General features: G+C 39.7%; 1 protein-coding gene, 1 long non-coding RNA gene and 1 pseudogene across 4 annotated transcripts in view; all 3 read left to right on the top strand.

Annotated features, from left to right (window-relative positions):
- TRAF5 (TNF receptor-associated factor 5) overlaps positions 1-3261 on the top strand; it is a 47825-nt gene extending 44564 nt beyond the window's left edge. For all 3 annotated transcript variants that reach the window (XM_011938372.1, XM_011938363.1, XM_011938380.1), the window contains exon 11: positions 426-3261. In XM_011938372.1, coding sequence (XP_011793762.1) covers positions 426-1000 — 575 coding nt within the window. In that variant the 3' untranslated portion in view covers positions 1001-3261. The remainder of the gene's footprint in view (positions 1-425) is intronic.
- A 7248-nt stretch (positions 3262-10509) lies between these two features.
- On the top strand, positions 10510-10938 carry LOC105509229 (annotated as a pseudogene).
- Positions 10939-12462: 1524 nt separating this feature from the next.
- The window catches only part of LOC105509237, a 14607-nt gene continuing 4119 nt past the window's right edge, over positions 12463-22950 (top strand). The window contains exons 1-3 of the long non-coding RNA XR_001001406.1: positions 12463-12632; positions 21345-21426; positions 21560-21709. This is a non-coding gene — a long non-coding RNA (uncharacterized LOC105509237). The remainder of the gene's footprint in view (positions 12633-21344; positions 21427-21559; positions 21710-22950) is intronic.

The following is a 22950-nucleotide window of genomic DNA, read 5'->3' on the forward strand; positions in this document are numbered from 1 at the left end:
AATTCCAAGAACAGGGATTGATGACTTTCAAGAAGAGTGGAAAATAATGAGAAACCTCAGGGAGAGATGTGGTGGGATCATTGTTTTAGGTATGGGAAAATATTAAAGGGTTTGTCTATTTAAAAGCATTCTAGTCAGAAAAGTGTGGGGCTCAGCATGCTGACTCACGCTAGTTGAATGCTCAGTGTGTCTTCTCTACACTTCAGTTAGTTTAAGATACACATCCAGGTTTCCTTGGAGGCAGTGTGCCAAAACATGATATTCCCTGAGTTAATATTATTACAACAAATGAATTCGGCTCATCTTTAGGATGTCAGGATTTTGTTGATTCTCTTTCAGGTAACAAAATTCCACTTTGGGAAAATTTTAAAGATAACTTCTAGGCCTATGGAATCTTTTTTTTTTTTTTTTTCTCTTATTTGCAGCTGTTTTAGAAGAGGAAACTAACAAACATGATACCCACATTAATATTCATAAAGCACAGCTGAATAAAAATGAAGAGCGATTTAAACTACTGGAGGGTACTTGCTATAATGGAAAGCTCATTTGGAAGGTGACAGATTACAAGATGAAGAAGAGGGAGGCAGTGGATGGGCACACAGTGTCCATCTTCAGCCAGTCCTTCTACACTGGCCGCTGTGGCTACCGGCTCTGTGCTAGAGCATACCTGAATGGGGATGGGTCTGGGAAGGGGACACACCTGTCCCTATACTTTGTGGTCATGCGAGGAGAGTTTGACTCACTGTTGCAGTGGCCATTCAGGCAGAGGGTGACACTGATGCTTCTGGACCAGAGTGGCAAAAAGAACATTATGGAGACCTTCAAGCCTGACCCCAATAGCAGCAGCTTTAAAAGACCTGATGGGGAGATGAACATTGCATCTGGCTGTCCCCGCTTTGTGGCTCATTCTGTTTTGGAGAATGCCAAGAACGCCTACATTAAAGATGACACTCTGTTCTTGAAAGTGGCTGTGGACTTAACTGACCTGGAGGATCTCTAATCACTATTTATGGGGTGATAAGAGGACATTTTGGGGCCAGAACCATGGAGGAGAGCACACTTGATTATCATATTGACCTGGATTTAGACTCAAAGCACATTTGTATTTGCCTTTTTCCTTAACGTTTGAAGTCAGTTTAAAACTTCTGAAGTGCTGTCTTTTTACACTTTACTCTGTCCTAGTTTGAAACTTAAAACTCTTAGAATATTCTCTTATTATTTATATTTTTATATTTCTTGAAAGATGGTAAGTTTCTTGAAGTTTCTGGGGCGTTTTTCTTTTACTGGTGCTTAGCGCAGTGTCTCAGGCACTCTAAATATTGAATGTTATGGAGGACATAGAGATAGCAGAATTCCCAGTTGAAAATGTTTTGATATTTTATTGTTTGGCCTATTGATTCTAGACCTGGCCTTAAGTCTGCAAAAGCCATCTTTATAAGGTAGGCTATTCCAGTTAAGTAGTGGGTGATGTAGTTACAAAGATAATATGCTCAGTTTGGACCTTTTTTTCAGTTAAATGCTAAATGTGTGAAAATTACTATACCTCTAAGTATTTTCATGAAATTCACCAGCAGTTTGCAGGTACAGTTTTGCAAGGCTGCATAAGAACTGGTGAATGGGATAAGCATTTTCATTCTTCCTGATGAAGTAAAGCAGAAAGTACTGCATAGTAATATGTAAGATATAGCTAGCCAGCTAAAGTTCAGATTTCATTAGGTTCAACCCTATGAAAAAAAACTATTTTCATAGGTCAAAAATGGTAAAAACTTAGCAGTTTCATAAGATTCAACCAAATAAATATATATACACACACACATACATATACACCTATATATGTGTGTATACAAACAGTTTGAATGTATTTTGGTAACAGTAGTAAATCAATGTGAGGATGGATAGCATTTAGTATATAATAGAGAAAATATCATAAATGGATAAAAGGAATTTACAACTTGAGGAGAAAACCTTTATAATTTCCTATGGGTGTCAGAAGTACTCTCAGCAAAAACGGATGGCTAAAACAGTATCTACTATTCTCTGATAACTTTTTTTTTTGAGACAGAGTCTCATTGTCACCCAGGCTGGATGGAGTGCAGTGACGTGATCTCAGCTCACTGCAACCTCCACCTCCCGGGTTCAAGTGATTCTCCTGCCTCAGCCTCCTGAGTAGCTGGGATTACAGGCACCCATCACCACGCCCGGCTAATGTTTATATTTTTAGTAGAGACGGAGTTTTGCCATGTTGGCCAAGCTGGTCTCAAACTCCTGACCTCAAGCGATCTGCCCGCCTTGGCCTCCCAAAGTGCTGAAATTATAGGCATGACCCACTGTGCCAAGCCTCTGACAAGGTTTGAATTTGTAAGCTGCTATGCAAATGGGCATTTATATAAACTTGTAATGTTTCTTGTCAGAATTCTGAGTACTTTGTGAAGAACAAAAACGATCATGTTCTTATGCATCTATCTGTATGGGTCTGAAGGTGTATATACAAATTGAGATGAGTCTTTATGACTCTTGATAAGCCTAAGTTTAACAACAACAGCAAAAATGCTAAGTTGTCCTGAGCCCTCCTGCATTGTTATGCCACTTCCCTACTGCTCATATGCAGGCTGGCTCCCCTGGGCACACAAAGATGAGTATGGGCCATGGGCCCCTGTAGAGCTGCTCACGTGGTGATGACCACGCACCTTACAATTTCTGAGCAGTTAACCCTATAGAAGCATGCTTTATATGAGTGTCTTCTGGGAAGGGGAACCTTCTTAATCTCTTCTGTGGGATTTTCAAATGCTAAAGACTCACACTGCAGCAATTATCCCAGATGATTAAATTCAAAGAAATATGTTCACAACAGGAATATACGAAAGAATTAAAGCGTCGCTGCTGGTGAACTGTGGAACAGTTGATGCTCAACACATCACCTCGGACAAATTCAGGAAGCATTTCTCTAGCCCACAAGGCCAGACCCAGGTGCTCTGTGTGTTTGTTTTTAATGTTCTTCATCATATCCAAGTTCACTCTCTTTTCCTGAGCAGTGGAAGATCGTATTGCTGTAACTTCATTTGAGTAGTTGATATGGAAAACATTTTAAAGTGAATTTGTCAAAATGCTGGTTTTGTGTTTTATCCAACTTTTGTGCATGTATATAAAGTATGTCATGGCATGGTTTGCTTAGGAGTTCAGAGTTCCTTCATCATTGAAATAGTGATTAAGTGATCCCAGAACGAGGAGTTCTAGCGTACAAAGCACCCCTTTTTCACAAAACAAGAGTTGTGAATTTGCTTTTAAACAAGGTGGATCTATGTAAACTATTTTTCCTTTTTTTATGAACAGAACAGTAATTTTTCTTCTGTATCAATAAGATTTAAATTTTTATTTCCATTTTGGGTTAATTTTGGTTCCTGATGAAAAGATAACAATACACTAAGCATAAAGGGGAAGTTAATATCCTTGAGAAAGTTACAGAAGGATTACAGTGGGGGTGTGTGTGTTAATAATGCTTATTAACAAGTCTAAAATCTGACCCCTGATTTCCACATTTGGTATTTTCAGAGAAAACAAGAGACACTCACAGCCAGGATCAATTCACAGTGCCAGTCCTGAATACAATAGGACAGTGAGGTACAAACCCTTTATGTGGTCCCTGGATAATCAGTCCACACTACTGACTCTTTTCTCTTAGAAAGCAGTTGGAGATATATGTCTCAATCTTATATAAGAATTCTGAGCTGGAGATAAAGGTTTGATGGAGGCACAGTAGGGGTCCCAGGTGGTGAAATCACACAGGAATAACACATTCTATGGGAAGAGGAAGAAGAACCTGTAAAGCATTTGGAGAAGGAATGATCCAGAGGTAAGAAAAACACCAAGGAAGGTGGGAAGAGAAAAGAATGTCAACAGGGCCAAATGCCAGCTTGGGAACAGCAGCCACTCCCAGAGCATTCCCACAGCCCTTGTGAACTCACTGTCACCCCCATGCTGCTCTCTCCTCAAGTCTGTATCTCTGACCCTGGCCTTTGCCCTAAGCTGATCCGAGTACCTGCTGAACATCTAAATTCAGGAGTCCCATAGGGACTTTAAGGACCACTTCACCATACAGAACTGGAAATCTTCCCACCCTCCCCACCACTGCCAACCTATTACTCCTCCATTTTTTCTATCTAAGTGACATCATTGTCCAAGCCAAAAGTTTGGACACTGTTCTAGATTCCTCCCTCATCTTCCCTATCCAGTAACCCACACTGCACTGCGAATTTGACCTCCAAATAATTTCTTTAGAGGTATTCCCACTACTTACCCTTCCTCAGTACTACTGTCTTGTTTCAGGCCTACATTATTTTTTAAATCACAACTGTTCTTCCTATTTTTAGTTGTGCCTCTTTGGAGATTGACACTGTGACAATCTCCACAGTGTCACCTGATCCATCTCAAATGAAAATCTGAGAATGACTCCCACCCCATCCACACTGTGGCTTCATAGCCCATAGGAAAAAGCCCAGCCTCCATGGAGTGCCATACAAGGCCCTCCATGCCCACTTCTACCCTTCCAGCCTCACCTCCTAACATTTCTACCTTGCATTCAGCAACACCAACCCAAGCTATCTGGTATTTGTCTGAGCTTGTACTATATGTCTATCTGGAATACTCTTTTTTTGAGACAGGGTCTTACTCTGTCACCCAGGCTGTAGTCCAGTGGCGCAATTACAGCTCACTGCAGCCTTGACCTCCCTGGGTTCAGGTGATCCTCCCACCTCTGCCTCCCAAGTAGATGGGACTACAAGCACACAACACCAGGCCCGGCTAATTTTTTTGTATTTTCTGTAGAGATGGGGTTTCACCCTGCTCCCCAGGCTGGTCTCCAACTTCTGGACTCCAGTGATCCGCCCACCTCAGCCTCCCAAAGAGTTGTGATTACAGGCATGAGCCACCATGCCTGGCCTGGAATACTCTTCTCTATCCTTACCTTCTTTGCCTGGATAATTCTTGCCCTTTAAGATTCTGCTTTGGCCTCACCTCCTCTGGGATGCCTTCCTAAACTATGCTTTAATCTGTAACCTTACTCCCACGACTTCACCCTTAGTAACTGCCCGTCGGGTTCATTTTGCCCACTGCCCAGATAGAGCTGATTTATCAAGACAAAGGAATTGTAACAGAGAAAGAGTTTAATTCACACAGCTGGTTGTACAGGAGACCGCAGTTTTATTATTGCTCAAATCAGTCTCCCTGAAAATTCGGAGACTGGGGTTTTTAAGGATAATCTCATGGGGATAGGGGCAGTTAGTGGGGAGTGCTGACTGGTCCCCCGGGAAATGGGGAGTCAAAGCTGTCCTCTTATGCTGAGTCAGTTCCGGAGTGGAAGCCACGAGACCATCAATCTGGGTGGGAGCAGCTGATCCATCCAGTGCGGGGTCTGAAAATACCTTGAGCACCAATCCTAGGTTTTATAATAGTGATGCTATCCCTAGGAGCAATTGGGGAGGCTTAGAATCTTGTGGCCTCTAGCTGCATGACTCCTAAACCATAATTTCTAATCCTGTGGCTAATTTGTTAGTCCTAGAAAGTCTGGTCCCCAGGCAGGAAGGGGGTTGGTTTTGGGATAGGACTGTTGTCATCTTTGTTTCAAAGTAAAACTGTAAGATCCTCCCAAAGTTAGTTCTGCCTACACTCAGGAATGCACAAGAACAGCTTGGGGGTTAGAAGTGAGATGGAGTTGGCTAGGTTAGATCTCTCTCACTGTCATAATTGGCGGTCATAATTTTCTGCAAAGGCGGTTTCACCTTCACTATATCAAAAGTCCTTGCTCTGTGCTGTATACTTCCTTGCCCATCACTCAATTGCTCGACTTTTCTTTTTCCAGAAAACAAATGTTGACTACATATTTATCAGATTGTGTGAGTTACAAATAGAACAGATATTGTCCGTGTCCTCCTCAAACTTCTAATCTATAGGTCAATCACAAGTGGTACAGAAAAATGATCAGAGTGTAAATGTTCCCAGCCTCTGGGCTGGCAAAGACTTTGCCTCTCAACTTCTCTCCCCAGTGCCCTAAGGAAGTGTACCTCTCAGAACTGTTTTGGATGTTTGTGATGCAAAATAAGAGAACAGGCAGAAAAACATTTGAAAGGTGAGCTCTAAGGGAAAGATTTATGGAGAATAGCTAAACAGATCCACATAAGGATTGGGGAGAATTAAAGAAGAGAGAGGACGGAATTTGAAACTATGGAAACACTGCCAAAGCAGCCATGGAAATAAGAAAAAAAACAAAAAACAAATAGAAACTATGGGAACTGCTGGGAACTGTGACTTGGAGCCTTTTTGATTCTTTAGTCTTTCAAGAGACCCATGCTGAAGACTAAAATACGTTTTAAAATTATTTTTGGCTGTTTGAAATACACATATTTGAAACTCCATGCATAGACTCTATGCCCAGAATTTATGACATTTGAACAAATTAAGTATATAACAATACAAGTTGTGACAAGTGCCTTGAAGAAAATCACAGAGTACAGGAAAAGATTGATGGGGCTGCTGTGGGGAAAATGTACTGGGGTTGTCAGAGAAGGCCTTAATTCTGAGGTAACACAATATCTCATGTTCATGTGACATGTTTTCTGAATACCCAGCACTTTTCAACACTCTTATAAAGTCTGAGGAATTTCCTATGCGAAAACTTGCCTCCTTGACCCCCTTTGTGGCACAGCAATGTGACCTATGCCCCACCAAGCAGGCATAGCCAATGCAAAATTTCAACTTAAAAGTGAGCAAGCCCAGCCGGGCGCGGTGGCTCAAGCCTGTAATCCCAGCACTTTGGGAGGCCGAGACGGGCGGATCACGAGGTCAGGAGATCGAGACCATCCTGGCTAACACGGTGAAACCCCGTCTCTACTAAAAATACAAAAAAAAAAAAAAAAACTAGCCCGGCGAGGTGGTGGGCTACTCCCAGCTACTCGGGAGGCTGAGGCAGGAGAATGGCATAAACCCGGGAGGCGGAGCTTGCAGTGAGCTGAGATCCGGCCACTGCACTCCAGTCTGGGCGACAAAGCAAGACTCCGTATCAAAAAAAAAAAAAAAAAGAAAGCAAGATAGGCCAGGCATGGTGGCTCATGCCTATAATCCCAGCACTTTGGGAGGCTGAGGCGGGCGATCACAAAGTCAGGAACCAGCCTGGCCAACATGGTGAAAGCCCGTCTCTACTAAAAATACAAAAATTAGCTGGGTGTGGTGGAGGGCGCCTGTAGTCCCAGCTACTCCGGAGGCTGAGATGGGAGAATTACTTGAACCTGGGAGGCAGAGGTTGCAGTGAGCCAAGATCATGCCACTGTACTCCAGCCTGGGTGACAGAGTGAGACTCCGTCTCCGAAAAAAAAAAAAAAAAAAAAGTGAGCAAGATGAAGAAGGAAACATGCCTAACTCTGGCTACCAGTGGGGACCGCCAATGTTTGTGGAAGTTGCAGTTTTGGTGTCAATGGTGGCAGCAGCAACAGATTCTCACTAGATCCTCTAGTGTGTTTGGGTACCATTGTTTCCACATTTGGCCTCTGGCTCTCCTGGAGATTCTGTGAGCTACATGATATTGTTAAAGTCCTTTTCTTTCTCAACCAGAGTGGATTCTGTTGTTTGTAACTAACTGCCTGACCTAATCAAGCTGAGATCTGAAAGATGAGTCAGCTGTGGAAAGAGCTGTCAGGGTGGATCAGTAATCTGAGCAGAGGGCATGAAGAGTGTTGGTTCAATGAACTGAGAAGAGGATAGTGTGGTGGGAATTTGGTAGAAATCAGGAGAATGATAGTTGATGAGGCTAGAGAGGGAGGCACAGGGTTTAGAACCTAAGTGCTCAGGCCATGGTGAGAAGTTTATGGTTTATGTAAAGTATAATGAAAGTTAACATGTTATGGGCAAAGGATGCATGATCTGATTAATATTTTGTCTCTTAATGTGGAGCATAGATTAGAATGGGGACAAGAGAGAACATGGGAAGAGTATTAAGGTTAAATCATATTGAAATTGCATTTCATGTCTGTTGCCTCTGAAGCCGAGAACCATGTCTAATTCAAAAGTACATACCAGGTGCTCAAACAGTGTCTTAAGCTGAAATGAATACAATAATGCATTGAATTTTTATAACAACTCTGATAGGCAAGCCTTCTGCCCATTCCATAGATGAAAAATCTGGTAAAGAGATCCAAGTACTAGGCACTGTCCTAAGAATGTTACATATATTAACACATTAACCTTACAATAACCTCATGAGGTATATGCTATTTTATCCCCACTTTACAGATGAAACAACTGAGGCACAGAGAGTTTATGTAATAAGCTCTAGGTTGCTCAGCCAGTAAGTGGTAGTGCTAGGATCTGAATCCAGGCAGTCTGGCCTCACAGGCTCCACTCTTAACCGCTACACAGACTGCCTCATATGGATACTGATGAATTCTAAACACACACATACATATATAAAGATATACCTTTAAATGAGTTAGAAGAGTAACTACTATTCATAGAATAAAAATCAAATATAACTTTCAAACCACTAAAGCGGGAAAAAAACTGGAAAAAGAGACTGTCAAACCAAAGGCAGTAAAGAGAACAGGAAGCATGATACATAGAAAAAATGAGTGAGATATATCTATGAATAAGTGTTACTATTAAGAGAGGGAAATCTCAAATGAGGGGGACACATACATGCTTTTAAAAAACATACCGAAAACAAAATAGAGCTAACTGTGTTAGCTTTGTAGTCAGAGAAACTCTTGCACACCTGTACCAGGAAACACGTACAAGAAAATTTACTGTCAGCAGTTTGTAACAGCAAAAAAAAAAAAAAAAAAAAAAAGAAAAAACTGGGGCAAAAAAATAACCTGTGTTGGCATGGAGTGGAGCAACAGCAGCAATCCTGCATTGCTGGTAGAGGGTAAGCTGGTACAATCACTGGAGAACAATCTGGCAATATCAAAGTTGAACTGTGCAAACCCTTCTACCTTGCAATTCCATTTCTAGACATTATCCTAAAGAAATTCTTACCATATATCTAAGAAGCTGTGTGAAAGAATTAACTTATATTGTAATGACAGAAATCAGGAATTAAATTGTTAGCAACTGGAGAATGGATAAATGGTGGTACAGTTATACAATGGAATACTATTCAGCAGTTAAAAAACTAGAACTACAGGAATTAACCAGGATAAATTTTGCATACATAATTATAGGTGACAAAAGCAAGTGACATGAATATCATTTATATTAGGCTTAAAAAGCATAAAACAGTACTGTATGTTACTTAACATCGCTACATATATATGGAGCATATATAAAAGATTTCATGGCAATGACATATCAAATTCAAGTAGTAGTTAATTTCAGAGAGGAAGAGAGGGAGAATGAGATTGCAGACCGTTTCACAAGGAGCTCTAAATAAATGTTAAAATCTGAAGCAAATACGAGAAAATGTTAAAATGGGATAAAGCTAGATGGTCGATATACAAGTGTTCATTATATTATTTTCTGTAACTGTACATTTTGGTAATATTTCGTATTAAACATTTTAAAGGAAAGTTAAGCTTTCAACTCGAGATTCTATAAAAAACAAAATAAACCCAAAGAAATAAGAAATTAATGAAGGCATACATTATTGAAAGATAAATTACTTTTAAGACAGATTTTATCTATAAAACCAAAAGCTGGTTTGATAAATATGATCAAGAAAAAGACTCCAATACAATATATAAGAATATATATGTAAGAATATATAAGAATGGTTGACAATATGAGATTTTTTTTAAATGTTAGAAAATGTAGCTGAATTTTTTTTTTTTTTTTTTTTTGAGACTGAGTCTCCCTCTGTCCCCCAGGCTGGAGTGCAGCGGCGCAATCTCGGCTCACTGCAAGCTCCGCCTCCCGGGTTCACGCCATTCTCCTGCCTCAGTCTCCTGAGTAGCTGGGACTACCGGCGCCCGCCACCACGCCCGGCTAAGTTTTCGTTTTCGAATTTTTAGTAGAGACGGGGTTTCACCGTGTTAGCCAGGATGGTTTCCACCTCCTGACCTGGTGATCCGCCTGCCTCGGCCTCCCAAAGTGCTGGCATTACAGGTGTGAGCCACCGCGCCTGGCCAATACTTTTCTAGAAAAAACTATTTTTTTCAAGAAGCAAAATAAATTCTATGTATCAATAACCATGGAAGCTATATTAAAAACAAAACTATCCATTAAGATGGCCCCACACCCAGAAGGCTTTAAAGATGAGTTCTTCAAAACCTAAGGAATGTGTCATTCACACATGTTATGTCTATTCCAGGTCGTATAAAAATAAGTTAATCTGGCTGACTCCTAGCACAACGTGATACCAAAACTAGACAGGGACAGCAAAAGAAAACCATACGCCAATCTAACTTACGTGCATACATGAAAATCCAAAATTAAATACACAGCAAATTGCATCCAGCAATATACTGAAAAAATAACATACCAGGATTGTAAGGATGGCTCACCATTAGAAAATCTATTATTCCTACAGTCATGGCTGCCGCTGTTGCTGCTGCCGGTGCCGGGGAACCCCAGTCCCCGGACAAATTGCTCCCGAAAGGCGACGCGGAGAAGCCTGAGGAGGAGCTGGAGGAGGACGACCATAAGGAGCTAGATGAGACCCTGTCGGAGAGACTATGGGGCCTGACGGAGATGTTTCCGGAGAGGGTCCGGTCCGCGGCCGGAGCCACTTTTGATCTTTCCCTCTTGGTGGCTCAAAAAATGTACAGGTTTTCCAGGGCAGCCTTGTGGATTGGGACCACTTCCTTTATGATCCTGGTTCTTCCCGTTGTCTTTGAGACCGAGAAGTTGTAAATGGAGCAACAGCAGCAACTGCAGCAGCGGCAGATACTTCTAGGGCCTAACAGAGGGCTCTCAGGAGGAATGCCAGGGGCTCTACCCTCACTTCCTGGAAAGATCTAGATTGTTACTACTGTTTGAGCTGTCTCGGTGGGATAAGTTTGAAATTCAAGTGTTTGAACTGCTGATTTGGATTTTTTTTTTTTTTAACTTTGGCACATTGATCTATCTAAACCTGGTGGGGAGAATTCTCCTCACATTGTCTCATGGAAAGACTCAACTTGCAACTGTGCCCTCCACACTATCCTTACTTCTGTCTTCACTCTGATACCAGAGTGCAGCCATGCAGACGGTTATTCCTGCTCTGGCTACCCAACTCCTTTCACCGAATTGCTCCTAACTAGAAGATGTCACTTTCCCCTTGTGGGTAGGAACTGATGCCAGTGGGAGGGATGTGCCCCTGACCATTAACGACTGCCTTTTTTATTTTTTATTTTTTTAAAGAATGGAGCTGTTGGGGAGGGACATGCACGCAATGTGAAAGACAAAATGCATTACACCTGTAGTGTAATGCGGCCACTATGAATCCCTATGTATGAGAGGTGGGAGGCTGGCTGCAGCTTCAGCCACAGAATGGGGGCTGTGGAAGACAGATCAGGAGTTCATTTCCCCTGCACAGTTTGGTTGTTAGACCTGTGTGTGTGTTTAAAAAAACAGAAGTCAGTGCCCACGTTTTGTATTTAAATATTAAAAATGATTCCAACTGAAAAAAAAAAGAAAATCTATTATTGTAGTTATTTTATTGTAGAGTAATGGAAAAAAGGCCATACAATCATCTCAAAGACCGATACTGAAAATACTTGGTAAAACTTAGTCATTTGCTGATTTAAAAAAAAAAAATGAAATGGTAAACTACGAAAAGAACATAATTTGCCTATACACCCACTCACACACACACCATAAACCTGCAGAAGATGTCTTGAATAAAACCTAAGATGCAATCCAAAATAACTCCTGGTAAGAAATAAGTGCCTCCGTGGCTACTTATTCAGTGTTGCGTTGGATTCTTGGGAAAAGCCAAAATTGTTCTTTACAGATAAATTCTTACCTACAAATCAAAGAGGACTGCCTGTCAAATTTTTCAAATACGAAGGCTTAGTGAAATGTCCAGATAGATCAACAATCAAAAGCCATACTTATACAAGGGTACTGGATTAATAGTCTATTAGTAAAACAAACTACAACAACAAAAATATCTATGAAAAAATGTTAAATGCGCACAACACCTAGCAAACTGCAACACTTTACCTGAAAAAGGAAGAACTGAATTAATAAAAAAAAAAATAGCCACATTGCTGGATGGCAATTATCAATATTGTACTAGTATCCAATCTTGGTAAATCTACAAAAATATGGAATCCCAAACAAATCCCTGGAAATCTTTGCCATTTGGCGCCAATCTACTTCAGAAATCGGCCCCAGGTTGTGAGGTTCCTCACATGTGCGTGTAAACGCTTCGAGAGGGGTGCAGCCGCGGACAGAAAAACCGCAACCTGAGTCCCCGCGCCCCTCTCCTCCCTGCGCGCCAGCAGCCCCTGCATGAGGCTCGCGCGACCGGAAGAGTCGCTTCCGCTCCCGCCCAGTTCTGTGGCGTAGGCTGGACTTTTCTGGTCGGCTGTTGCGCGTGCGCGCGCTCTGGCGTTTCCTACGCGGTCGGGCGTTGGGTTTCGCGGCGCTGGCCGCTCTGGTTGTTCGGCACCTTTGGTCCGGTTGAGGTTGTCAAGCTGGACCAATAGGTTGTTTCTCTTCAGTTTCCAGTAAGTGACCGTTCCAGCCGGGGCTGTGGCTAGAGTGTGAAGGCAAACCGTCAGAGGCCGCGCTGTCATTTTCTCACCACCTCACTCTTCCCTCAACGGCCCCCTCGGTCACTCCGAGGGGACTGTTGGTAGCCCCGCTCTGCCTCGTCCCCCGCTAGTGAGGCCGCTCCCAAGCTCTGAGTTTCCCCAGAAGATGTGTCCGTTGTCATGAAAGCTCTCCTAGCGTTTAAGCCCTAGTACTCGACTTCTCAGATGCACCCTGGAGGGTGTACTCTTGGCCTGACCCTTCTCAGCCCTTCCGCTTCCTACAGTTGTGACGGGTCCTCAGATACTCACCAGGAGAATGTGATGCCCCCACCACCACTTCTTACTCCAACTTTCTTTGTGACTGTGCCCTCTGTTTCAGAATCCTACCGCCTCGTAACAAAAATGTACCAAGGACCATTCCACTTCACGCCCCTCCCTCCCTTCTCATACCCTTAAGAGTGCCTTAAGAGTAAAGCACTGACCTAAGCACTTTACGTGCATTTTATTTAATCTTCCCACGCAGTCCTTAAGTAGGCAGACATGAGAAAATTGAGGCACAGAAAAGTTTAATAATTTGCCCAAGGCAACATAGGTTGGATGTGGTAGGGTTGAAATTTGAATTTATTGTGTAGCTTACTCAGTCTGGCGTTATTATCATTCATTCCTTTCTCTTTTCCAAATACTGAGTATTCCTTTTTTTTTTTTTTAGTTGCTTCCACAGAGGAATTTTTTTCGTTAATGCTGTTTAGAGGGTTCTTCTTGAGAAATTTGGGTTCTGTCTAAGAACCCTTTTCTCAGAGCTCTCCTTACACAGACCCTTAAGTGTTGTTTTACCAAATCTAAGCTCCAAACTTAATAATATTTTGCATATCCAAAATGTGCTCATGCTTCCTTAAAAAAGTACCCCTAAACCAGTACCCACTAACCAGCCCCCTTCCTCTACCTCAATATGACAATGGTTATCACTATTCTCAGCAAACATTTGGGCAGCTAGCTTATGTAAGATAATAAAGATAATTGGGGTTTTGAAGAACTCTGAGGTTTAGTTCCGACCTGAAGGGGAAACGTGAAAAGGCCTTCATAAAAAGGCCACATAAAATAGCAGATAAATCTCATTTCAGTTGCACAGATTACAAATTGTATAAGAGCAACTTTAGACAAATCAGGTAAGTGCTAGATTTGTTTACTTATCTGTAAAATGTTAAGGTTAGGCTAGGTCACTAAAATACTATAAATCGAAGTTCAGAGAGAGGAGTGATTACTCTATACTCACTATTGAGGGAGGTGGAGGCTGTAGTTTGTTGTTCGTTTTTTGTTTTTTGTTTTCTTTTTTTGAGACAGGGTCTCACTGTTGCCCAGGCTGGAGTGCAGTGGCGTGATCAGAGCTCACTGCAGCCTCCACCTCAGCCTCCTGAGTAGTTGGGACTACAGGTGTGCATCACCATGCCTGGCTAATTTTTGTATTTTTTGTAGAGACAGGGTCTCGCTATGTTGCCCAGGCTGGTCTTGAACTCCTGGCTTCAAGCAGTCCTCCCACCTTGGCCTCCCAAAGTGCTGGGATTACAGGTATGAGCCACTGCACTCCACCTGTAGTATGTTCTCAATACAGAGACAAGGGTGAAGGATTCAGAGTACGTTTTTCTCATTTTGAATATCTAATAAAATCAGTAGACGCTCCATCAACAGAGGATTGGGTAAAGAAAATGTGGTGTGTGTGTGTGTGTGTGTGTGTGTGTGTATGCCATGGAATACTATTTAGCCATTAGAAAGTCATGTTTTTTCAGCAGCATGGATAGAACTGGAAGCCATTATCCTAACCGAAGTAACTCAGAAACAGAAAGTCAGATATTACATGTTCTCACTTAAAGTAGGAGCTGAGAAGCAGTGGGCACACGTACATATAGACACTGGAGACTACAAAAGGTGGGAGGATGGGAGGGGGGTGAGGGTTGAAAAATTACATACTGGGAACAATGCTCACAATTTGGGCAATGGGTACACTAAAAGCCCAGGCTTCACCACTGTGCAATATGTACATCTAAGAATTCTGCACTCGTACCCTCTAAATATATAAAAATTATGTTTTTCTGAGACAGTCTTGCTTTGTCACCCAGGCTGGTGCAATCTTGGCTCGCTGCAACATCCGCCTCCTGGGTTCAAGGGATTCTCATGCTTCAGCCTCCTGAGTAGCTGGGACTATAGGTGCGCACCATCACACCCGACTAATTTTTGTATCTTTAGTAGAGATGGGTTTTGCTGTGTTGGCCTGGGTGGTCTCAAACTCCAGGCCTAAGCAATCAACCCACCCCGGCCTTCCCAAGTGCTGGGATTACAGGTGTGAGCCATGAGACCCAGACTACAAATAAATTTTTTAAAAAGCTGTAGGTCTTGCTCTGGAAATAAAATTCACATCCATACAACATTTTATGCTTAATTTTAGGAGATTCATGACTCCTCCTCCTCAAATTTAAATGTTAAAAACCCTTGATTTAGGGAAACAGTATTATTCGAAACACCAGAACTAAGCCAGATGTGGAAGGCCATTATCTTGTGGGCAGTGTTGAACCATTTGAGGTCTGATAAATCTGGTAGCAGTATGAAAAATGCATGACAGTGGGAAAAAGCAATGAGACTAGTTAAGTGGCAGGGGAATCATTTAGGTAACAGACTGTGCCAAGCAGTATTGGGAATGAAGAGAAATTAGAAGAAATATTGGCAAAGACAAATATCTGACTGGATATGGAATTGAAAGAAGAAATCAGTGATAACAAGGTTTGAGGATCAGTTATGCGGCAGGTCTATCTTGTCTTCAGTATTTTATTGAAGTCATTCCTATAACATATGTGCTAGTGCTTACTTTGGCAGCACATATACTAAAATTGGAATGATACAGAGAAGATCAGCAAATAAAAATATAAGTATAAACTTTAAAAAGAAACAAAAAACATATGTGCTCTAAGATTACTCCCAACCCAACAGACATTAAAAAGGATGAGGCAATACACAAACTCCTCTGTATTTATAAATTTGATAATGTGAGAGAAATGGGCCACTATCAAAATTACCAAAACTCACCCAGGACAAAATAGGTAAATGAAATAGTCCTGTAACTATTAAAGAAATAGAATTTGTGAGAAAAACAAACAAAACAACAACAACAAAAAACAAACCATGGCAAGAAGACTCTTGCCAGGAAGAAAAAAAAAAAGAATAATAATAATAAAAAAAAGCTCTAGGCCCAGATAATTTCACCGGCTAATTTCACCAAACATTCAAGGACGAAAAAATACCAGTTCTGTTACAAACTCTTTGGATTGTAGAAAAAGAAGAAACACTTAAACCATTTTATGAAGGCGACATTTTCTGGATACCAAAACCAGATAAAGACAATACAATAAACAAATCTAAAAGTTAAAATCCCTCATGAACAAAGATACAACTTCCTCAAAAAATATTAGCAAATTGAATTCAGCAGTATACTAGAAAAATAATACATTGTGACCAAGTCTCATCCCAGGAATTCAACATTTGAACGTCAATCCATAAGAAAAACTACATGATCCTATTAATAGATGCAGAAAAAGCACTTAAGAAAATTCAGCATTCATTCATGATTCTTAAAACTCAGCAAACAAGTAATAGAAGAGAACCTAATAAAAGGCATCGACAAAACCCATAGGTATTGTTAAACTTAATGGTGAAAGACTGAATGCCCTCTACCCTCCAAGATTGGGAACCAGGCAAGGATGTTTCTTCCACTACTATTTAATATTTTACTGGAAATCCTAGCAATTATAGTAGGTCAAGAAAAGCATTCTGATTGGAAAAGAAGAAATAAAATTATATTTGCAGATAACAGTTATATAGTAAATCTCAAGAAGTTACTTAAAAAGCTGGTAGAGCTAACAAGTAAATTTAGCAGGTTGCAGGATACAAACTTAACCTACATAATCTTGTTTCTACACTAACAATGAACTGTTGGAAACTGACCCACTCTCCTCCCTCACAAATGAAATACTTAGGTAGAAATCTAACAAAGTATGTGTGGGATTTGGAAACTGACCCACCCTCCTCCCTCACAAATGAAATACTTTAGTAGAAATCTAACAAAGTATGTGTGGGATTTGTGTGCTAAAAACTACAAAATGCTGATGAAAGAAGACCCATAGTGTATGGATTGGAAAATTCAGTCTAGTTAAAATGTCAGTTCTCCCTAAATAGATCTATGAATTTGATTACAGTCAAAGTCCAAACAATATTTTTTAGGCATAAATTACTTGATTATAAAGTTGATAAGGAAAGGTAAAGGAACTAAATTAGCAAAAGACTTTTTAGAATGAAGAGCAGAGCTGAAGTATTCACATGACCTGATTTTAAAACCTAAAATTCTTTTTTTTTTTTTGAGACGGAGTCTCACTCTGTCCCCCAGGTTGGAGTGCAGTGGCAGGATCTCGGCTCACTGCAAGCTCCGCCTACCAGGTGCACACCATTCTTCCTCAGCCTCCAGAGTAGCTGGGACTACAGGCGCCCGCCACTATGCCTGGCTAATTTTTTGTACTTTTAGTAGAGACGGGGTTTCACCATATTAGCCAGGATGGTCTTGATCTCCTGATCTCATGAGCATGCCTGGCTAATTTTTTGTACTTTTAGTAGAGACAGGGTTTCACCGTATTAGCCAGGATGGTCTTGATCTCCTGACCTCGTGATCCGACTGCCTCAGCCTCCCAAATTGCTGGGATTACAGGAGTGAGCCACCGCGCCCAGGCTAAAACCTAAAATTCTTTAGGAAAACATAGGGGAAAATGTTTGTGACATTGGGTTAGGCAAAGAATTATTAGGTAACGACAAAAGCACTATCTATAAAGAAAAAGATCAGTTGAATTTCATCAAAAAATATTTTGCTATATAAAGGGTACTGTAAAGAGAATGAAAGACAAAGAGAAAATATTTGCAAATCACATACTTGACCAAAGGCTTTTATATCCAGAATATATAAAGAATTTCCAAAACCTAACAAGAAACCAAATAACCCAATTTAAAAAATAGGCAAAAAGTTGTATACTTCACCAAAGATGATATACAGCTAGCAAATAAGCACATGAAAATATGTTCAACATCACTGATCATTAAGGAAATGCAAATTAAAGCCAGGAGATAATATTAAACAGTTATCATAATGGATAGAATTAAAAAATAGGACCAAGTCCTGATAAGGATATGGAGCAACTAGGACATTCACACATTACTACAGCCACTTTGGTGAACAGTTGTGCAGTTTCTTAGGAAGTTAAGCATACACTTACTATGTAACTCTCCGGTTCCACTTTTGTGTGTTTATCCTAGGGAAATAAAAACTTGTGCTAACACAAAAATCTGTAAATTAATGTTTATAGTAGCATTATTTATAATTGCCCAAAATGTCCTAAATTAAGGTTGGTTCAACATTTGAAAATTAATCAGTGGAATCTACCATATTAGCAGACTAAACAAGAAGAGCTACATGAACTAAATGTCCCTAAGTGAGTGAATGTGGATAAACATGGTGTGGTACATCTTCACAATGGAATAGGACTGGATAAAAAGGAACAAACATTGATATATGCGGTAGCTTCGACGAATCTCAGGTGTGTTATATTAAGCGAAGGAAACCAATATCAAATGGTTAAATACTTACGATTTCATTTATATGACATGCTGGAAAAGGTAAGACTAAACAGACAGTGAACAGATAGATGAGTGGTTGCCCAGAGTTAAAGGTGGGGAGAGGGTCTGACTGCCAGGGAGCAGCACAAGAAAATTCTTTGGATGTTGGAATTGTTCTGTATCCTGTTAATGGTGGTTACAAGTATCTATGCATGTGTTAAAACTCTTAATACTGTACATACATGTGAATTTTACTGTATATAAATTTGAAAGTAAGTTTTACTGAAAAATTTAAGAAAAAAATCAATAGTCTAAAATCTCATTTTAAAAACTCACCCCTGACCTCAGTAATTCCTCCAACTGCTATGCTGTTTTTCTGCTTTCATGTTAAAATATAGTTTATTGTCCTTATTTCCTCACTTCCCAATTCACTCTTTTTAAAAAACCTTTAAAAACATTTAGCAACATAATATGTGCACATGATTAAAAGATCAAATTGTATGTAAGAGTCATTGATAATGAAAAGCAACAGTCTCCATCCCACCTGCTTTCTCCTCCTTCTGGATCCACATCCCAGAGACAAACACTTTAAACATTTTTTATGTTTAGTTATTTTGGTGATTATTTCTACATTTCTAAATAGTATGCCCGTACTGTTTTTTTCTCAAATTTATTTATTGTCCTCTGAGTTTCTACTGTGATAGATGAGGACTCAATTATGACAGCCTCTGCTCCTGCTGGCTGCTTTCTCTACAGATTTCATAAAGTGTTTTTATTTTCTCTTTTGTTTACTCTTGTAAACTTAAGCAATTAAGCAATATATTTAAACACATATTTCTTGTTCTATCAATATATTTAAACATATTTCTTGTTCTATCACTATCACAAGTTTTATCACTCTTGATTTCATAGGATGATATTGGCACTCCCTTCCTACTACCTTTTCTTTTCCTTCTCCACCTTTCATGTCCTGACAGCTCTGCCTTTACATTTATAGCATTATAATTGGATAAATTAACTTTTGTTCTATAACTGTTATGAACACTTCAGTGTTTTCCTCTGTAAATTGGATTCACATGTTAAAAACCAATGAAAATAGTTGGACTCAGTGGCTCACACCTGTAATCCCAACACTTTGGGAGACTTAGGAAGGAGGATTGCTTGAGCCCTGGAGTTTAGGGCTGTCATAAGTTATGATTGCACCACTGCATTTCAGCTTGGGCAGCAAAGCAACACCCTGTCTAAATAAATAAATAAGGTAAAAAAAATAAAATGAAAAAAAAACTCAAAATAACATTTTATTGTGACTTTATACATATTATTCATTGCAAGTCTCAGGAATGTGCTTAGGTTATATTTCTCTTGAAGTTCATGGTTTTTAGGGAATTGTTGCTAGTATTAATTCTTGACAACTTTGTTAAAACCCATTGATATTTTGTTCTTATTTGGAACTATTGCTCTTGAGTACTTTGAACAGCTTTATCCTGAGATTTTTTTTTCCTTTGAACTTCTGCAGTTTTCTACACTTTTATACCCCTCACCTTTTACTTTCTTTGTTTATTGCTTAACCATCATTTTAATATGACTAGGAAGGATGTCTGGCATCTTGGATGAGAATTCCCACTTACTCTTTGTGTGCTTTAAAGATTTATTTACTTTTACATTTTTGTCAAGATAACATTTACTCATCATTTTAAAAACCAAAAAGTACTACAGTACTCCATCTAACTTGCCATAGGCAGCTTCCTTCAATTCTTTTAGTTCTTTCTCTAGATCTACTTATATATTTTAAAGTTATATATGTATCATAATATTTCCTAATTTAGACATTATCCACCTTAGACATTATCCTTTGACTTTCAGTTATGAAAGATGAGTATTTAGTACTCCATTTGTGCTGTTTCCTTTTGTGGTATCATTCAGCCTTGTGGCTTCAAATATTGTGCTGAAGATTCTCAGACTTACTACTGTGAGTGCTTTTTCTCTATTCAAATAATCTTTGTCAACATAAAGTAAATAACATATTTACTTAGTCTATAGGCATCTACTAAATTGTTATTTAGGTATGCCTTGAAACTTCTGAGCCGGGTGTGATGGCTCACGCCTGTAATCCCAGCACTTTGGGAGGCCAAGGTGGACAGATTGTTTGAGGTCAGGGGTTCAAGACTAGCATGGCCAACATGGTGAAATCCTGTCTCTACTAAAAATACAAAAAAATGAGCCAGGCGTGGTGGTCAATGCCTGTAATCCCAGCTACTTGGGAGGCTAAGTCAGGAGGATCACTTGAATCCAGTCAGGGGTTCAAGACTAGCATGGCCAACATGGTGAAATCCTGTCTCTACTAAAAATACAAAAAAATGAGCCAGGCGTGGTGGTCAGTGCTTGTAATCCCAGCTACTCAGGAGGTTGAGGCACGAGAATCACTTGAACCCAGGAGGCAGAGGTTGCAGTGAGCCGAGATTGCGCCATTGCACTCCAGCCTGGTTGACAGAGTGAGACTGTCTCAAAAAGAAAAAAAACTTCCGATTTTCTATTCTGTATTTTAGTGGAATATTATTCCAAACGTATTCCTTCTTTAGTGTTGGCATATCTCAGTTTGTTTTCTACCGAATTGATCACACCAAAATTCTAGAAGTTATCCTTTATTTCTTTCTTTCCTTCATAGCCAGTCCACCAGCAATTCCTGGTCATTCTGATTCTTGAATTCAGCCTCTTTTTTCTGTCTCTATTACTACTACTCTAGTCCATTTGTTCTCAATAGAATTGTGGTTCTCAACAGTGCTTGCCCCCCAAGGGACAGTTGTTAATGTCTGGAGCCATTTTGGGTCATCACACATAAAGGTGCTATTGGCATCTAGTGGGTAGAGGCCAGAAATTGTGGCTTGACAGCCTAAAATCCAAAGGAAGGCCCTTCACAACCAAGAGTAATCCCGCCCAAAATGTTAGTGCTGAGGTTGTTACGATTTTCATTTTCTTTGTCCCTAGAAATATCATTTTGCATTTTAAATTCTCTAATAATGTGTCAATATTTTGGTTTTATAGACATGGCAGGGAGGTTTAATAGACATGGATAAGAAGTCTGCTCACAGAAATCCTGAAGATACCAAGGCTGGCAAATATGAAGGTAGGAGTTTATGCTTGCTTGAAGGCCTTTTGGGTAATTTAAGTTACATTTTATAAATTAATGCATATGTTTCTCTCTCATATGTTGCTAATATTTGGGAAAATAATTGTGTTCCATTTTATATCTCTCTAAGGTAAACACAAACGAAAGAAAAAAAGAAAGCAAAACCAAAACCAGCACCGATCCTGACACAGATCAGTGACATCTTTTTCTTCAGATGATCGTGTGTTTCCTTCTTCTTCATCATCATCTTCAGGAAGCCAGACGGATTCGAGTACTGAAGGTATGTTTATCATCCTGTTAAAGTTTCATATTTATAAGTTAGGTGATTTAGAAAAAAAGTACTAAACATCTGTTATAATTTTTGTTCATTCAACTAATATTTGTTGAGCATACTCAGTATGTGCCAGATGTAATGGTAAACATGTCATGGTCCCTTCAGACAAGGAACTTTTATTAAGCAATATTGGGAATGATAGTAAGAGGAGTTAAAAAGAAAAAAAAAGAAAATATAGTAGACAATAAAACAAGCAAATAGTTCATTACAGTGCAGGTGAGTGCTATTACTTCACATGCATATGTCACGGGGGCAAGGAAAGGCTTTGGAGAGGAAATGATTATCTAAACTTGAGGGGTGGAGGATGAGTAGGTGTTTTCAGGCAAAGGCAAGGAAGTAGAATTAGGGAATATTTATTATAGGCTAAAGGAATTGCATGTGGTAACCACTATTAACATTTGGAGTCCTAATTCAAGTAATATGTCCCAGCTGCAAAGGGAGCTGGAAAAGCAAGATTGGCTTTTTTAGCATTGATGATGAAAAGCATGTGGAAGAATATTCACTGAACATAGGAAGCGGAATCAGATACTAGGCAACCAAAATATAACAAATGTTCTCCACACTAAACCCTAGACAAGATCAGTTGACTGGCTCACTTTAAATTACTCCTTTGTCTCACCTACCTTTACTCTCTCAATGTTCGTAAGTTGTGTTGTAATTAGTTTTTCTATTGGCTAATTTGCTATTAATAAGTAACCTACTTGTAGCTCTGCTTCTTGTTCCATCAACTGTAGTTAATTATTTTATTCTCTCTTACATAAGTTAAATATATTGGTATCTCTATCCTTTCCTCCATTTTTTTCTCCCCATTGTCTTGTTTTAGTTTTTCAGTAGTTAATATCTACAACAAAAATTGTCTTTTTTTGTCCATAGATTCACTTTAAATCTTTAAGACCAATAATTAGCATTTAAATCACTATCATTATATAAATAGTGTTACTACAGTGCCAAGTTACATGCAAGAATTACATTTCCATTTCATGGATCTAATATTATGATTGATAGGACTCTCAAAGGAGAGTGTTTTTCTAGTCACAGCATCAAGTTCATCATTTATATTCTATAAGTTGCTTAAAACCGTGCTGTATCTTAGTTTTGCTTTGTATTCGAACCATGACTTTCTTACAGTTTTTTTTTCTTTTTTTCTTTTTTTTTTTTTTTGAGACGGTGTCTCGCTCTGTCGCTCA

This window comes from Colobus angolensis, unplaced genomic scaffold (assembly GCF_000951035.1).
Source record: "Colobus angolensis palliatus isolate OR3802 unplaced genomic scaffold, Cang.pa_1.0 Scaffold100, whole genome shotgun sequence".
In the NCBI taxonomy this organism is placed as follows: domain Eukaryota; kingdom Metazoa; phylum Chordata; class Mammalia; order Primates; family Cercopithecidae; genus Colobus; species Colobus angolensis.